At 35.8% G+C, this 19129-nt stretch overlaps 1 protein-coding gene and 1 non-coding gene across 3 annotated transcripts in view; one reads left to right on the top strand and one right to left on the bottom strand.

Moving 5' to 3' along the window:
• LOC148946002 (tRNA pseudouridine(38/39) synthase-like) overlaps positions 1-19129 on the bottom strand; it is a 49521-nt gene that overhangs the window by 13245 nt on the left and 17147 nt on the right. The window contains exons 3-5 of one of the 2 annotated variants that reach the window (XM_089098491.1): positions 18032-18233; positions 9437-9676; positions 6090-6376 (exon numbers count right to left, since the gene is read on the bottom strand). In XM_089098491.1, coding sequence (XP_088954617.1) covers positions 6090-6376; positions 9437-9676; positions 18032-18233 — 729 coding nt within the window. The remainder of the gene's footprint in view (positions 1-6089; positions 6377-9436; positions 9677-18031; positions 18234-19129) is intronic. The other variant, XM_089098492.1, reaches the window with a different exon arrangement.
• On the top strand, positions 551-624 carry TRNAT-CGU (transfer RNA threonine (anticodon CGU)). The gene has a single exon. It is a non-coding gene; the product is annotated as a tRNA-Thr (tRNA).

Here is a 19129-nt window from a genome sequence, read left to right as displayed (position 1 = left end):
TAATTTATTTTAGTTACAAAATGTTTTTAACCCAATTAATTTCCTTTAAAATGAGCTATTGAACAACCCTCTACGATGTTCCAGTGCCAAGCTATCTCTGGAAAAGAAAGAAAAAAGAAAAAAATATCCCGTTTGGGGAGAATAACGTGGTAAAAGTCAATTTGCTTGATTTTCAAGCCAATATATTTCCCTTGCTGTTCAAGCCAAGGGACAGAAAGTTTCCTATACAGGGGTTTCGGACAAGGCGATTCTAATGGTGTACTTTTTGTTTTGATCTGACTCCTTTGTTAGGAACTATGGGTTTTTATATTTCTTAACATTGGACGTGATCGTCTCTTACTAGGTTGCTAGCTACCGCTGCAACCCGGATGCCCTATATTGAGCCTTGACTGTCCTGTCATGCAGAGGCAAAAGACATATACACCATTTGTCCGTGTATCTACGCCACGGCCTCTCTTTAGCTAGCCTATCCTATAGTACTGAACACATTAACGTGCCAAATTCCATTACATTAAACATCAAGCTTAAGTTATTTCACTTTAACCATTAAGGCGTCATGGCTTAGTTGGTTAAAGCGCCTGCTTCGTAAGCAGAAGAACATGGGTTTGAATCCCATTGGTGGCTTTTTACATCATATAGAATAACCAACCCAAAAATTACGTTTTGCAATTGGTTTGATGAATAAAACAAAGAACTACTCGAATTTTTAAAACAAAGGTTTTCCAATCAAAGTAAACTGACAAGAGAAAAACGTACTTGTTAAGAATCCAGTAAACAAGCAGGAAAGACTGCATCAAAATGTCAAAGATGCTAGGCCTATATGAAAAACTGGTTTTCGCTGCATAGTGAGGTATTGTTCACTCCATGACAAAGATTTAGAATTTTGTTTTTTCGGGTTGAAGGGGCAAAAAAGGTACTTAGGTTAGGTTACGCATTTAATATAGCTATGCTTTACCCCCACCCCAACTCCATAATGTGCAAATATATACCCCAAATTTGTTTCTGAACTATTATATTTTCATCCTAGTTTATTTGATTTCATTAGCATTAACGAACCTTCGCTTATCGCGTGTTTACTGGATTCTAAGCAAGTAATGAGAAAAAAAGTCTATATAAGGGTTCAAAAAAGCTACAAACAAAAAAGTCAACCCCACAGTGAACAGACATTACAATGAATAAACAAAGAAAACAACATCCAAATTAAGCAGGAACAAACCATATATGGAGAGAATTTCCCCCTAATTCAGTCACTTTTGGGTTAAACAGACCCAGAAGATATTTTCAATTAGTAACAGTTTCGTTTTTTTTTCTTCTTTATGTGTCCAATTAGACAAGGAAATTTATACAGGGAGAATGTAAAACTTTTAAAAAATACGACAATACAGGCGAATTATACAAAATGCAGGATATCCAACCATCCATAATAATAGGCGGTAAGTGAAGAGCTGCCTTTGTTAACAGAGATGATTTGTTAAAAGAGATGATTTATGATGATTTCTTAAGGAAAATAATTGAAAATTCTTAATATAATAAAAATAATTTGTTTTAATTACAAAATATTTTTAACCCCATTAATTTCCTTTAAAATGAACCATTGAACAACTCTCTACGATGTTCCAGTGCCAAGCTATCTGTTGAATTACTAACCTATACTATAATTAAGTGGCGTATAAAATTTAGTATAGGCAAGAAGCCGTTCTTTATTATAACCAATATACTTTCCTTGTTGTTCAAGCCAAGAGACAGTAAAATTTCTATACAGGGGTTTCGGATAAGGCGGTTCTAATAAGTGTAATTCTTGTTTTGATCTGACTCTATTTTTAGGAATTATCGGCTATTTTAGTTTTTACTATGGGGCGTGATCGTCTCTTACTAGGTTGCTAGCTACCAATGCAACCCAGATTATTTATTATAATCTACCGCTAATTTTACTGTGGTCTAGAGTTCGTTCTTCATTATAATTAAAAATAATTCGTTTTAGTTACAAAAGGTTTTTAACCCCATTAACTTCCTTTAAAATGAGCCATTGAACAACTCTTTTCGATATTCCAGTGCCAAGCTATCTGTGGAAAAGAAAGAATAAAAATATGCCGTTTAGGCAGAATGCTGTATTAGCTGCCACTTTTCTTGATTTTCGAGCCAATACATTTCCCTTGCTTTTCAAGCCAAGGGACAGAAAGTTTCCTCTACAGGGGTTTCGGACAAGGCGGTTCTAATGGTGTACTTTTTGTTTTAATCTAACTCTTATTTTAGGAGTTAGGAATAGAGATAATTTGTTAAAAGAGATGATTTATGATGGTTTCTTAAGGAAAATAATTAAAATTTCTTAATGTAATACAAATAATTTGTTTTAATTACAAAAGGTTTTTAATCCCATTAATCTCCTTTAAAATGAACCATTGAACAACTCTCTACGATGTTCCAGTGACAAGCTATCTGTTGAACTACTAACCTATACCATAATTAAGTGGCGTATAAAATTTAGTATAGGCAAGAGGTCGCTATTTATTATAACCAATATACTTTCCTTGTTGTTCAAGCCAAGAAACAGTAAAATTTATATACAGGGGTTTCGGATAAGGCGGTTCTAATAGTGTAATTCTTGTTTTGATCTGACTGTATTTTTAGGAATTTACTGTGGTCTAGATTTCGTTCTTTATTATAATTAAAAACAATTTTTTTTAGTTACAAAAGCTTTTTAACCCCATTAATTTCCTTTAAAATGAGCCATTGAACAACTCTTTACGATATTCCAGTGCCAAGCTATCTGTGGAAAAGAAAGAAAAAAAAGATGCCGTTTAGGCAGAATGCTGTTTTAGCTACCAATTTTCTTGATTTTCGAGCCAATATATTTCCGTTGCTTTTCGAGCCAAGGCATGGGCGCCCATAAGGGGGGGCAGGGGGGGCGGTCGCCCCCCCCTGGATGAATTACGTTGCCATACATTTTTGTTTTGAGATTTCTATTATATATAGCATTGAAAGTGCCGATTAGACCAGATAAATAAGACATTTGCTTCCCAAGAGATCGTCAAAAGCTGAAAAAGTTTAAATACGTTTTGGGGATTTCAAATAAGAGCCCTGTAAGTTTGCGGCAAATTCTGACTTCTGCTAAAGTTTTAAAGGTCAAAAAATGCGCGAAATGTTCTTAATTTTTTTAGTTTTAGTTTTTAATCTTCATTTTAGGTATATAGGCCTATATTCCCGTTTAAATTTACAGAAATAGGGTTGCGTGGTGTTCAGGGCTTCTAGTATCCCTGCATTTTTGGGGATTTCCCCGAAATCTCTGTGGCTCCCCGAAAAAAATATTGTTCCCCGAAAATCACCCATTCACGTTACCACCCCCAGTGATCTATCACTAATGACTCTCCATCCCTAGCAATTATTATTTTACTTGCCATACATTTTTTCACCGCCCTACTCTCTTGCTCGTTAATTTTTGTCTGTTGTTTTACTATGGATAAAAATCATAGACGGTTCTTGTTATTCAAACAGATTTTTACAAAAGTATTCTCTTTCTGAAATGAGACTAAACCATTTCGATTCAAATGTTGTATTCCTAATGCTATACGACTCTTCATCATTTGTGGTCGTGGTCAAAACTATTGAAGAATTTTATTTTAAGTTGGATTCTTCAGTTGTATTTTGAGTTCTGAAATTGAATATCTAGAGGAGAATTCTTTTGAAAGCCGAATTGTAAGTTCTTTTTTTTTGCTACTTTGGTTTTGGACATACTGTATTAATGTTTAATACATAATGAGTGAACGCATGATATATTGAAGGAATTGATCTTTTGGTACTTTCCCATTGTGTGGGCCTTTCGGGTTAACCGCTAAAGAGCAGACAATGATAAAACCCGTTTTTGACGTTTTAACCACTATAAAGTTGGCACTGATAGCGTGGTTTACATTGTGTATACGAGATTAAACGGTATTTTGGGGGGGGGGGGGAAGGTACCTAGGTTACATGAGGTTACACATTCAATATATGCAATTATATACCCCCACCCCCAACCCACCAAATGTGCAAATATATAGCCCAAATTTGTTTCTAAACTATTATATATTCAACCTATTTTATTTCATTAGCATTAACCAAACTGGACTTTTTAGAAAGGCCGACATAATCGGAAAGCACCGATCTTTTTTCCACGAATTCTTACCGTTTAAATTTTGTTTCATTTGGTGTGTAAAAATTAAGTTCTTTATTATCTGAGAGTTGTACTTGTCACGCCACTTTCTTCCCTCAAACGTATTCCCCTTCCCTTACAATTATTATTCTGGTTCTTCACCCGTGTAATATTTTCGGTAGGCTTAATATTTTAAATTGCAGTTTAAGATCTTTTTACAGTCTTGCGAAGCTGTTAGGTAGGCGAAGAAAATTTAATGGAAAAGATATTTTGCTCAAATTAGGGATAGCCTAGTAAATTTTGTTTAAATATTCAGGCATATCTTTACAACTTCTAATGCTTGAACAATTAGTAACCCTGTATGAAGGCTCTTGAGATAGAAACAATAGAATTTAAAAATGTTTTATAATTGAATTTTTTCTTAATAACTCTCCCTAAATACAACCAGTACTTACGTATTAGCCAGAAAACACGCGAGTGGTGGAGTTTGGTTAATGCTAATGAAGTAAATCAAAATATGATGAAAATACAATAGCTTAGAAACAGATTTGGGCTATACATTTGCACATAGGAGGGGTGGGGCTGGGGGTATAGCATAGTATAAATCAAATACATAACCTAACCTAGGTACCTTTTTTTTGCCCCAAAACCCCAACAAACTAAAGTTTAAATATTGTTCACGGAGTGAGAACCCCTTTTTTGCCTAGAGCGCCCAAGGAATTCTCTTGATAAAGAAGCTGCTTAACTAGTTTGTTGTATCATGTTCGCTATACAATTTCTCGTGTGTTTTCTGGCTAATGCGTAAGTACCATACAATCTTCTAACCGTAAATATCAAAAAAGTTTTTTATCATCTGAAAATAGGCCTAAGGAGCAACATTAAAACGAACAAGAATTATTATCTTGTTCTTGTTCTATTATTATCTTGTTATTGGGGGGGGGGGGGTCCTTGTCTCCTCTTTAAAACCACGTTATTTACGCTACATTTTGAATTTTGTCCCTATTCTTTTATAACGAGTCCTGAAACACAAGTGTTATTCAATTAGAACAATAAGAAGCTTTTTTAAAAGTACAAAAAAATCTTAGCGTGAATAGTCAGGTGTTTACAGGTTCATTTCTATTCGTTTTAAGTTTTAATGCTGCTCCTTAATTTCAGGTGAAAAAACTATTTTTTTTTATTTAATTCCTGGTATTTTAATGTACGCTTGCCGAAGAATCCCAAGTGTAAACTGTTTACAGTTTACACTGTGTACACTGTTTACAGTGTGTAATTTACGCTTCCCAAGTGTAAACTGTTATTCTCATGATTTCAAGAAAGATGTTTCTATTATTGGTAAAGATACCCATAAATTTAAGGAAAGCTGGTTGTATGCTTATCCATGGTTAGTGTATTCGACTTCACTAAAAGGCGGGCTTTGTAAATATTGTGTGTTATTTACCAACCTTGAAGAGAGGTATTTTTGGCTCTTTCGTGTACAAGGATAAAAGATCCTAGCTCACTCGCAAAGAGCCAACGGCCCTAACGAGTGGAAGGAGACGATAAAAATCCAGTGAAAGCTCTTTACTAAGTAAACATCTGGGAGCTTTAAATTACTCTTGGGCGGCACAGAAAAGGCAGAAATTGACACTTTGCTGTGTTATAATCTCTTTTACGGCAAAAAAGCGCACTATAACAATAAATTATAGTTCGAATGAGTCCTCTCTTAACATTCTAAGGCAACAGATTGAAAAAGATCACCACTGAAAATAAAACAAATAAAACACGCATCCTTTTCATTGCCAATTAATTTTAATTTCCCCAAAGTAAATTTTCTTATTGAAGTACCCTCAAAAAAAAGCGATAACTAATTATAAAACCAACAGCAGGATAGTGCTGGTGACAATTTCATGCCGAAGTAATTTCGTTTGTTCCTTTAGTTTAAATTTTGTATGTATATGCATCCAAAAAACAATTTCTTTCAAACCTAGGATTTTTGTCAACGTCCAAAAGTTCTTTCACAAGTTCAGGGTTTTCTTTCCGTTGGCCAATTAGGAATAAAATAGCCACAATACATCTAATCTGGTGCCACAGGAATGCTGTACCTTGAATTGTCAATTCACACATATTGTAACTGTCATCTCCAGCTGGTGCATCAATAGTTGATTGTAATATGTTGCGAGTATAGTTAATAACACCATTTCCAACGTCCATTTTACAGAAGTTGCGGAAGTCATGCGTGCCAAGAAGATACTGAGATGCTTCTCTCATAGCCTTCAAAGAATAAATAATAATAAAAAAAAACGGAATTAGTGCTTATGCAAAAAAAAATTATTTTTTAAGTTCTCAAATCACCAATATCCAAACAGACCCTAAACTGAATATTTGATGTGTATACTTCAGGTAAGTTTTGATTCCTACATTACCACAGATATTTCAGAAGCTGCCGAAGTGCTAAAAACAATTATATAATTTCTTTGGTAATACTGGAGAATTAGGGCTCATCTGAAGGAAATACCTTCATAAAGTAAAGGCAGTAACATTAGATTCCTTGTCTTATACTATTTTCAAATATTCTATTTTCAAATAGTCACTTTTCTGACAATGCACAAGGAAGATAAGGAAGAATTAGGGCTATATTATTAGGCTATTAATTATTATTATTATCAGGCCTATGTCATTAGGGCTATTTAGGGGTCCACAAAGGGGGAGGATGCATTGTCAGGGTAATGACCATTATGTTGAAAAGTAGCATAAAACAAGAAATCCAATGGTATTACTTTTATTTCATTAGAATAATTCCTTCGAAAAAGCCCCCTTGTTTCCAATTTTATACCTTAAGTCATCGTGTCTGTGTTTAGTCTATTCCTCTCTTTCTTCCTATGGACATTGGTGCCATTTTGATCCTACAGGGCAAAATTTTGCCTGTCTTGTCTCTTGGTCATTTGTGCATGACACTCCAGTATCACCATTATTTTTGTAGAAACAGTATACTAGATTCAATTGGTATTCATTTTGATTTTTGTAAGAAGCTTTGAAAAAAAAAAGATCATGTTTCACAATACGAATTGGTTTTAATGCTTGGTCTTCCAAAATAATCATCCAAATTATCGATACAACTTGTGATGTGGCTCATTGATAAACTATGCTTCACCAAATTGATTCAAAGGCTTGAAAAAAGGACCGTAATTATATAAAAATAAAAAAAATGTAGTGATATTAATCTGAAAAAATTATTGGTAATTTCTGGGTGGGGAAGGAGTATACAATTTCAAATTTTGTGTTAGGGAAAAGGGGGCAAAATATTTGTTTGCAGTCCTTACAACAAAGCATAAGCTATGGTTTTTTCTTACACTTATTGTGCGAAAGACTTTGGCTAGTTAATCTTATACCATATCAAATAGTACCAAATAATTTTTTAGAGGCTGTTTAAAGAATTCTCAGCTATTTAAACAAATTCTTTGCTTTCAACTTCAGCTCAACGAAAAGCACAAGTAAAAAAAATAACAAAAGATTAATATTACTTATATTTTGACTTAGGTTTCCTATAATAAACTTGGGGTTTTGATAAGCAGCAAAAGACGGCTACTTTTTTTTCTTTCTTTTTTTAAAAAGACCTAAGCTTCCTTTTCTGTCAGTTTCTCGTACTCTCTCATCGGAATAAGCTAGCAAGAAATAGTCAAGAATCGTGCGATTCCTAATTCAGCCCTGTCTGATGAAACAAACAACAACAATAAAACAATATGCAACTGCAGTTCCACTTCTACTGCTCCACCTCAGCTAATTATAACAGTAAGCTTTGCGGTGTCATCCCACTTGATGGTTACAAAAAAGAATCACAAATTTTAATGGTTCTGACTTATGTACACCTAAAGCAGGTCCTTACTTCCCCCTCCCTCCTTGCAAGATTGATCCAATGAATTCCCCTTGAAAATTTAAGAATAATGGTCTAAAAATACAATTTTTATTTTTGTCACCTCACCCATACTAGAAAACTGCTCAGCGCCCTCTTCCCTTTAACAGTCGAACCTGTGAGTGTATATGACGTAACGTTGTATATGAAGTAACGTTTTTTCCCTTACAACTCAACACCAAATATGTATCATGCTTCTCTATCTAATCTAGGAAGTTGAAATCAGAATTCCTAAAACCCTTTCTTTACGCTTAAAATGTTTTGATTTTGGATGATTGACTGGCTTAAAAGAATTTTGGGCACATTTGAAATAAAATCCATCTAAACAAACATTTTACAGCTATTCTAATACCAAAATCAGTTATATTATTTTCCCCTGGAACAGGGCTTCTAAACTGGGGAACCTATAGCACTTACCGAGGCTAATCTAGGGAACGTCTGGGGAGGAGGCAACCGTCTCCTGACTTGGACCAGGTCTGGGTTTATGTGCTCTCATTTACATTTACACGGCTTAGTCAAGAAAATATAATCTTCTAAATTCTATCCAGTCACTATAGCTCCTGCATATTTTAATATTTCAAATACCATGAGTTGTACTTCGCACAAAACTATGAGAAGTTAATACAATTGTGCACGTCCCCCCCTACACCCTACTTTACTTAGAGCTTTCTCATTGCTCTCTGACAGAAAATTTGCACTTCCTTCAAATCTTTTATTATATATTCTTTCTAAACCATTCTAAGACATCGTTTCGTTTGGTCTTTGATAGATTCCCAAAAAGCACAATTTTCGGCAGTCAATCGTCTTTCATCCGTAAAAGGTAGCCTAGCTACCTTAGTCTTTGTTTTATTTTTACTGTGGACTTACTCAGTAGGACCAAACCAAATTTTACTATATTTTTGTTTGATATACAGTCACCCAAAATCATGCCAAAAATAATACCCAAAGCCAATTTCTTTGGGCCTCTATTTCTCGAAGTAACCAAATTTCAAAACAGCACTTACATAGTAAAGTTCATTCTCTGTTGCCGTAAGTTAAACAAGGCAAAAAACAGCATCAGTTGCAAGCTTTAGGCAAAACTATAACAATATTTCAAAGGGTTATATGTCAACTAATGTAAAGAATGGTAATGCCTCCAAGAATATTCATCTGAAGAAAATATGTATTAAACAGCCTCTGCCTTAAGAAGGGTGTATAACCTGAGTATTTTGTCGTGGACATACAAAATGTCAATTTTTTTAACTATAATTGTCGGTACTATCATAGATATAGCGTATAAATTCAATATATCAAGATGTCAACACGTAAGAAAATACAAAATATAATTAGCTTGCACAACGTGATAAAATTAAGGTAATAGACGCCTTTGACTAATACATTGGTAAAATCTCTTAAAACAATTTGAACCGAAGTTGACTTACTTGAATATCTAAATCTCCTTTTGGAAAAAAATACTTGTACATTCTTTTCTTACAGTCAAATCTTGAACTTAAGCCTTGTTCTACGGGAGCCCAAGCTATAACTTGTATTTCTTTTGGAAGAACACGGTTTAGAATGCCAATATAATCCATTTCTTCTTCTTCATCTTTGGCAGTGTGTCCTTCGGGTATGTACACACCTAGACTACTGGAGACTTGGCTTCTCAAATCGATGGATATAACCTGAAAAGTTTAGGCTCTGAGTCAATAGCCGAAATATTTAGCCTTTCTGCAGACATAATAGTCCTCGGTCCTCAGATCTATAATAAAGCTTGATAACATGCTTTCGAAAAACGTGTTAATATCCGTATCTATTGCATCAGGCATATCTTCTGTTAAATTTTCTTCGGGGGGAGGGGAGGTGCATAGATATCAGAAGGGGGCATCCAGAACTTCGGCAATTCGTGTGCATAGGTATTATAGATACAGTAAATGCATTAGGGGGGAGTCCCTGGGGTGGATCTGATGCTTTCAAATATTATTTTTGGCCGAAATGTTAAATTTACTGGATCTCTTAACATTTTCTTGGGGGTTTCCAGAAAGAGAGGTCATTGACGACATGGACTATGAAGCACCTCTCCCAATTACAGGGGTGGCAACTCCCACTAATTCTTCAATAATGATTATATATAAAATTAATTTTCTCATGTCTGAAAACAAAGGGTACATTTGACCTATTCCCATTTTAATAGGAAATCTATGTAAATAAAATCAAATGTATGTCTATCAGTGTGTCCTTTATGCATTACTACACTCTTCGTCCGATCGCCAAGAAACTTTAAGAAGCTGTTGACTATACTCTTGCAAATATTTTAGGTAAAAATCTCCCCCCCCCCCCCTCCGAGGCTCTTTTCATCTTTTAAATGCTTTTCGCGTTGAACACTGCTGTGGTAAAGTGGATATTCGTCACCTGGACTTTTTGGACAGAAGATAATGGTAATCAGATGCCATAATTCGCTTCTTACGTCAAGCAAACAAAAAACTTGCCTTTTTCTCTCCAAAAACAAAAAAAAAAGTTTTTCTTTCGAATGTTTTTCGCGCAATAACGCCCGACGGCTAAGTTAATCAAGCTAACCTAATTTTTCAAACACTTTTAAAACTAAAAATTCCATTTAAAGGCTCACGGACGTGGATTCGAAATATCTGGATTTCTATTATTTAAAGTCTGTTGTTGTTTGTTTGTTTTTTTGTTCCACTATTTTATTTAAATCCGTAAATCCGTATCTGTAAAAATCCGATCATTATTTAACATGTGGGGAAATTTTCAAGGGTGGAACTGTCAGGAGGGGGCGGGATTTTCCCTGTGGGTAAATTTCGGGGGGGGGGGGGGTAAGCCGGACCCTGAACATAACAGGGTTTAATCGATGGCGAAAAAAATAAGGATGTTTCAACAAAAACACTTTTCCAGCAAAAATAACCAAAGCCTGATGCAACATTTCACGTTGCTAAGATACCTTAATGTTTTATGTTATATAGTCTTAAATCTGTTTCTTTTTTTCTCTTTTGAGAAGAAAATTTCTTCTCTTTTGAGGTCGCAGCAATGCCCGTTAAAAATAAGGATGGACCTTATTTTTGAAGGACCGGTATTTTGCTGGAGGACCTTTGTTTCAATTCCCCTTAACTCGGCTCCTTTATCTCCTATTACGTAGATATACCTCTGTGAATATAATGAATGGGTAAACAAGCAGAGGTATCTTTGTGACTTTCTAACTCATTGTCAAAAAAAGTTTCTGATACACCCCTTTGCATTAAGAACAATGACATGTTTATCATATGATACAGCAAAAGAACTCACAGATTAAACTATTTCCCTTGTTTGACATAGCAAAGATACTTTTATTGATCTGAGCTAACACCTCCATGCCTTTCTTTGGTCATTCACTCACCAACAATATATATATATATATATATATATATATATATATATATATATATATATACTCCTGATGATCCTTGTCCCTCTGGGTAGACTTAGTTAATATTTTTTTGCGCGACAGTTATTAGGTGGAACGCCATCTACGTACAACAGTTGGAATCAGCGTATCTGGATTGTCATCTGTGAGTTTTTTCCTCCAGCTTGTTATTGGTATTAATCAAAAACACTTTTTGCACAAAATAAGTTTTTCAAAAAAAAGTAAAGAACTCCATTAAACCAAAAATGAACAAAAATAGAATCAAATAATCTACCAAGAATACAGCTACCACAGAACAGTATCAATAAATAAATGAAACTCAAAAACAAACAGAAATTAAAATAAGCCAAGCTTAAAACGAGCAGAAATTAATCTGAGTAGGGTTCTAAGCCCTATGCTTTCTAAAACCCAGAATATAATTTTTACTTTACTGAAAAAAATTCAAATGAATTTACTGAATCAAATGTGCATTGTCAGTTTAATATACATATGCTGATATTAATTCCTAAAAATCTTAATTAATTTTGTTTTCTTAAAGTTATAAAAATGAAAACATTTAAAAGAATTTTTTCAGTAAAGTACAAATTATATTCTAGCTTTTACAAAGCATAGGGTTTAAAAAACCCCAAAAGCCTTGTTATACGATATTTCCTCTATTTTGAATAGAATGGCTATCTTAAAATTTCTATTAAACGCATTTCGGGACAATTTGACGTGTGTATAGGGGGGGGGCAGGGTAGCTGCCCTCTGATCACTTTGACTCTTACAAGGAGCACCAAAACGCCTGATTACCAATCAAATGAGCACCCTTTGAAGTTTATATGACCACACTTTCAATAAAAACCCTATATGTCCCCAGGGCATAACTTACAACCCTTACTCTGATGGCTGGGGGGATTTGTTATCCTCAAACACATAATTTTCAGACCTTTCTGATAGGCTTAACAATAAGGCTATATCAAAATTTTGATTAGAAGCGTTTGCGGAAATGATAGGCGTGGAGGGAGACATTTGCCCTCTGATCGCTTTTGACTAATAAAAAAGGCGCTAGTCCTCTCAATTTCCCATCGAATGAGCCCTTTTTGAAGCTGCTACGACAAAACTTTCTATAGAAGCGTCATATACCCCAAGGGCATAACTTACGACCCTTGTCACGATGGCTATTGGGGGAGGGTTATCATCCTCAAAGACATAATTTCCAGACCTTTCAACTACGCTGAACAAAATGGCCATATCAAACTGTTGATAGGAAATGTTTGGGGAAATACTGGGCGGGGGGGGGGCCAATTCTCCCTCTGATTACTTTCGACTATCAAAAAGGGCAATAGCCCTCTCAATTTCCAATCGAAAGAGCCCTTTTTGAAGTTTCTACGACAAAACTTTCTATATTACATTATATGCCCCAGTGCATAACTTAAAACCTTAGCCCTGAGGGCTGTGGGGTTGTCATACTCAAAAACGTAATTTCTGGACCCTTCAACTACGTTCAACAAAATTGCTATATCAAAATATTGATCGGAAGTGTTTGGGGAAATGATGGGTATGGGGGCAACATTCTTCCTCCGATCGCTTTTGACTATTAATAAGGGCACAAGCCTTCTCAATACCCAATTGAATGAGTCCTTTTTGAAGTTTCTACGACAACGCTGGCAAAGACCTAATTTCCAAAACTTTCAACAGCGTTGAACAAAATGTCAATTTCAAAATTTTGATTGGATGTGTTTGGGGGAATGGTAGGTATGAGAGGGTCGTTAGTTGCCCTCCAATCACTTTCGACTATTAAATAGGGCACTAGCGCTTTCAATTTCCAATCGAATGAGCCCTTTTTGAAGTTTCTACGACAACATCTTCTATAAAAACTTATATGCCCCCAAGGCATAACTTAAAACCCTTGCACCGAGGGCTGTGGGATGATTGTCATCCTCAAAGATATAGTTTCCGGATTTCTCAACTACGCTGAAGAAAATGGCTATCACAAATTTTTATTGGATGTCTTTGGGGAAAAGGTGGGCCTGGGAGGGGTGTTAGTTTTCCTCCGCGTTTTCTCCACGTCCTTGTGTAAAAAGAGGAGTAGTTATATCTTTAGTTGATCATGTTATAAGAATTTGTTCAAAAGCTCATATAATCCCAGAATTGAATTATCTGAAGGACATTTTTTATTGCAATGGATATCCCATCAAGTTACTGGAATCCATCATAGAAAAAAGACAAAAAAAAGGCAGAAAATGATTCATTATCTCCACAACCTCCAACAGATAGCATCCCTTTAGTGGTTGATAAGAAAGTCTTTACTGTTTTACCCTACTTTCCCAAATGAGGTGACAAACTGCCAAGAATTCTAAAAAAACATAACTTAAATGTCACCTTCAAAAATTCTTAAAATCCAGAATTATTTTAACAGCGGTAAAGATAAAACGAGACCAATTTTGGGCAGTGGTGTTTATAGGGTTCCATGTTCTTGTGGCTGTTTCTATGTTGGAAGAACCCACCAGCAATTGGGGGAGAGATTGTTGGAACGCAGGTCCTCAATCGACAAAGCTATGGAGCTATGCCAAAGGCCTGAGACTTTTGATTCCGCCTTGGCTCAACATATGTATGACAACCCGCACCATTTCGTTTTGTTCAATAACACATCCGATAATGCCCCTGTTAAAGGTCTCATCCAAGTTTTCAGGGAGGCCGTTGAGATAAAAAAGTACATTCACCGAAAGGTAGCTCTCAATAGAGACACGGGAGAAACCTATTTAAGCCCCATTTATAATGAACTAATTAATTCTGATCGTTTTTACTTAAATAAAAAAAATCACATTTTGCAACCTAACCAAATCTGCAATGATGTTTTACCTGGAAAGCGTTTAGCTTTTAATAATGCTCTGTATAAATTAAAAAATTGAATTCCCATTCAGGACTGTATTTTTTTATTCAGTTACCCTTTCACTTTTACATGGAAAGGGTCGTCAAATTTTAGTTGTGCTTTGTTCTAAGGTTTGAAATTTTTTTCTATAGTACCCTTGGATTTTTATTAGTAATTTTTATGTTATTATCGTGCACTGAGGACGGTCAAGCGGAGGTCTTGACCGAAATATTTGCATTTTAGTCCACATTTTTCACTGGCGTGTATAATCCTCGTTTTTCTCTTTTTTATTATTTTTTCGTTTTATCATGATTAGCCAGTGTGGTCTCAGAAATTATTTTCTATTACAACGCTCTATAAAACCTTATATGCCCCAGGGCATAACTTACAATCCTTGCCCTGGGGGTGTGGGGGGGAGTATCATCCTCAAAGACATAATATCCAGAACTTTCAACTACGTTGAAAAGAATGACAATCTCAAAATTTTGATTGGATGTGTTTGGGGAAATAGTGAGCGTGAGAGGAAAGTTAGTTGCTCGTTTTTTGAAGTTTCTACAGCATTTTCTATAAAAACCTTATATGCCCCCAGGGCATTTTGATTGGATGTGTTTGGGGAAATTGTGAGCGTGAGAGGGGAACAAGTTGCCCTCCAATCACTTCGATTATTAAAAAGGGCACTAGCCCTTTCAATTTCCAATCGAATTAGCCCTTTTTGAAGTCACTACGAAAAAGCTTTCTATAAAAACCTTATATGCCTCCAGGGCATAACTTAAAACCCTTGCCCTGAGGGGTTTGGGGAGTTTGTCCTCAAGGACATAATTTCCAGAACTTTCAACTACGTTGAACAAAGTGGCTATCTCAAACTTTTAATTGAATGTGCTTGGGGAAATGATGGGCGTGATAGGGGGGTTTAGTTGCTCTCCAATCCCTTTCGACCATTAAAAAGGGCACTAGCCCTTTCAATTTCCAATCAAATGAGCCCTTTTTGAAGTTCCTACGACAACACTATAAAAACCTTATATGCCCCAGGGCAAAACCTACAATAATCTGAGGGCTCTGAGGGGGTTATCATTTTCAAAGACCTAATTTCCAGAACTTTTAACCACGTTGAACAAAATGAATATTTCAAAATTCCCATTTCGTGTTTTCAGAGAAATGGTGGGCGTGAGAGGGGGGTTAGTTGCCTTCCAATTACTTTCAACTATTAAAAAGGGCACTAGCCCTTTGAATTACAAATCGAATGAGCCCTTTTTCAAGATTTTGCGACAACGTTTTCTATAAAAACCTCATATGCCCCTAGGGCATAACTTGCAACCCTTGCCCTGAAGACTATGGGGGGAGTGTCCAGCTCAAAGATATAAGTTCCGAACCTTTCAACTGCGTTGAAAAAAAATAGCTATCTCAAAATTTTGATTGAATGTGTTTGGGGAAAATGATGGGCGGGGAAGGGGGTTAGTTGCCCTCCAATCACTATCGACTATTAAAAAAGGCACTAGCAATTCCAATTTTCAATCGAATGAGCCCTTTTCAAAGTTAGAGTTTATATATATATATATATATATATATATATATATATATATATATATATATATATATATATATATATATATATATATATATATATATATATATATATATATATATATATATATATATATATATATATATATATATATATATATATATACATATATATATGGCCATCTTCAAAAGTTGAGAACCACGTTTTCTCTTATAGTTACCTCGTCTGATACCTTGGCAATCATTGACGCTAGAGATGTTGAGGACCTTTATGCAGACGTAAGTGATGATGACCTTTTGAGCCTCACGATATAGAACTTGAAGACACAAGTGAAGATGATGATCCTAACAGCGCCTTCCCTCCAGGCGATGAAAGTATCATCGACGAGCAAGTTTCTGTGGTTGAGTCTGATTTTTAAGATGATATACCTCTAGGCAAGCGGGCTCGAATATTGCAGCGACCTATGAAACGACCAAAATTGATGAAATGGAGGGAAAGCACGAGGTTTGAGATTCAGTTGAGTTCAGTAAGAGATGAAGTTATCTTTACTGACCATTCTGTTTGGAAACCAGAAGTTTTTCACATACTACTGCCTCCAGTCTTTTTTCGATGACACAGCATATGCCACAAACTACACCTATCAAAAAAAAATTCCACAAGAGCCTCGATGTCACTAGTAACGAACTTAAGACATTTTTTAGAGTGTATTATTGATGGGTAATCTCATATATCCTCAAATCGAAATGCACTGGAAGGCACAGTACCGTGTAAACCAGATATCAGAATATATTGGAAAAACCCGTTTCTTCACTCTAAGAAGTAATCTTGACTTGACTTGAATACTTGACTTTGATATTTATAAGGGTGCCAATACGCTTCCTGAAAGTATGCGATGCCATGACCTTGCAGCTGAAATCGTACTCAGGCTGTCTCAAATTCTCCCACCCGGATCTAGCCTCTACTTTGATCGATTTTTCAACTCAACAAAAGTACTCGACCTTCTGTATGAAATGCAGAAAAATGCAACTGGCACAATCATGCGAAATAGATTTGGAAAAGAGACCATGCTTCTGAAGCCAGAGAAAGAAATGTAAAAGAAAGGGAGAGGGTCTAGCGTTGCATTTGTGCGAGAATAACGGAAGCTAGCCATTACGGAATGGTTTGATTCAAGAATTATAACACTAGGCTCAAATTGCAAGGCAGTAGAAGAAGAGACAACAGCGGAAAGATGGGACAAAAGGCAGGGGAAGAAGATCAAAATCTCTTGCCCAAGGTCTGTAGCTGACTACAATAGGTACACGGGCGGAGTGGACATGGCTGACCGTATGATCAGTTATTACCGATTCACTTCCATAACTAGAAAATGGACCGTAAGATCCCTTCATCATTTTATTGATGCTGCATGCTCAAATGCTTTTATCGAGATGCAGGGTCAGAAAGAAAATAGCAGGCCAAGCTTGAACAAAGTCATCTTATTTCGTTTTCACGTTGCAGAGCACCTTCTCTGTCGGCCAAAACCGAAGCAGTATGTTCAGGAAGATGACGATTGTGAAGTACTTTCGGCTGGTAATTTCATTAAACACCGACCATTACTGCCTGAGAGACTCAGATGAGCCATTCACTTACCCGAACACCACAACCTGAAGAACGCAAAGAGGTGTCGCCTTCCTGGCTGCTCAATGAAGACGAGGTTGTGGTGTGTTGAATGTAGTGTTTCTATGTCTTGTTGGTGACAGAAACTGCTTTTCTTGTTTCCACCAGTAAACTACTGGTAGAAAATAAATTTCCTGCTTCTTTTTCTTGATAAAAAATAAGTGTTATACAGTCGACATATATGTTTGAGTTACTTGGTTAGGAACCGATGTCCTCAGGAGTGGACAGTGGATTTTGGAGAGAGGGAGGGAGTGAAAATTTTTTGGAGGTCATTTTTGAAATCAGTGATTTTTTAACACTAGTTATATAAAAATCATGCGTCTTCAATGCCTATATCTGTGCCGGCTATTAGAAATTATTAGAAATATATTAGAAATTAGAAATTGTATATTAGAAATTGTTTGATAAACTGCTTAATTTTTGATTTGAAAGAATTTAGGATATGACAAATTTACCACACTACGATTGATGTTTTCATAATGCTATAAAGTGTGTAAATAATTAGTGGGAGAGACAGAGAGGAAAAGATCATAGAGAAAAAGATAACAAGAAGGAGAGGGTGGTAGTAGAGAGAGAGAGAAACCCTTTTATATTACCTGAAAGAAAGCACTAACTCCTTTGTCAGTTCTTCCACATCGATGGTAATTCGCGGTTTCTCGTGACTCAATAAGACAAGTCTTGGTTAGCGCTTTGAACAGCTCAGCCTCAATAGTTTTCTCGCTGTGATCTTGAGTGACATAGCCAAGATAATCCCATCCTAAATAAGCAATTTGAAGGAACACATGTCTTTTCGCAAATCTAGAAAAAAAAATCGCAAATGTAGAATTAATATTTTTGGCCGAGTATATTAGCCGTGTGGTTCACATGCTATATTTGAATTACTGAGTCTGTAAGAGCAGGGGTTCGATTTCTGGTGACGTTGGTTATTTGGTTTGGAACGCAGGTCAGCGGTATGACTCCATAAGGTCAGTCAGAGTCGACCAAGCTCCAAATGGGTACCTAGGGAAATCTGGGAGAAAAATGCGGTTCGGATGATTTCCCCCCAACCACGCAATGTACTCTCGGCCAAAGGCAGAGAATCAGGAAATCGGTGTCTGCGCTACGCGGAAAATTGATCAGCATGTGAAAATTGTATCAAGTATGTGATTCTCAAGCCTGAAAAGAAATAAGTTTCAGGAAAGGAAAAAAAGACAGAGTACTAGGGTTCACAGAGTTCCCCTTTTCAGGCAAAAACAGGTTCTTGTCTATTCCTCGTCCGATTGCATTCATTTTTGTCATCACTTAATGCGGCCTGACAAGTCAATGGGCACATAAAACAGTTAACTGAACCGTTGAAAAGTGAATCCATCTAAAAACCAAAAAAGTAATGGCTCTTCAAAACATACCCCTTTCCCAATAATTTTCAATACGATACACCTGTTTTTATTTTTGCAGTTTTTGAATTTGTTAGTTATTTTGATTTTCTATTTTCAACTCATATTTTTAATAGCATATCAACTTTCATTTCTAGCCATCATAGTCATTTTGGTGCTAAGCATTAACATTATGGAGTTGTATCTTGAAAGAAGGACTTGTGTAAGCCAATGTTCAGGCTTTTATCTAGGTAAAACCACCAGAAATGATGCCCTTGTCACAAAATTCAGATTTCTGCACCTCGGCGCTTCTTGAAGCATCAACCATTTATCTTCACTTTT

Source organism: Artemia sp. Qi Xiang Cuo, chromosome 12 (genome assembly GCF_049724085.1).
Source record: "Artemia sp. Qi Xiang Cuo chromosome 12, ASM4972408v1, whole genome shotgun sequence".
Taxonomy (NCBI): domain Eukaryota; kingdom Metazoa; phylum Arthropoda; class Branchiopoda; order Anostraca; family Artemiidae; genus Artemia; species Artemia sp. Qi Xiang Cuo.
This window is presented reverse-complemented; position numbering and strand designations above follow the sequence as displayed.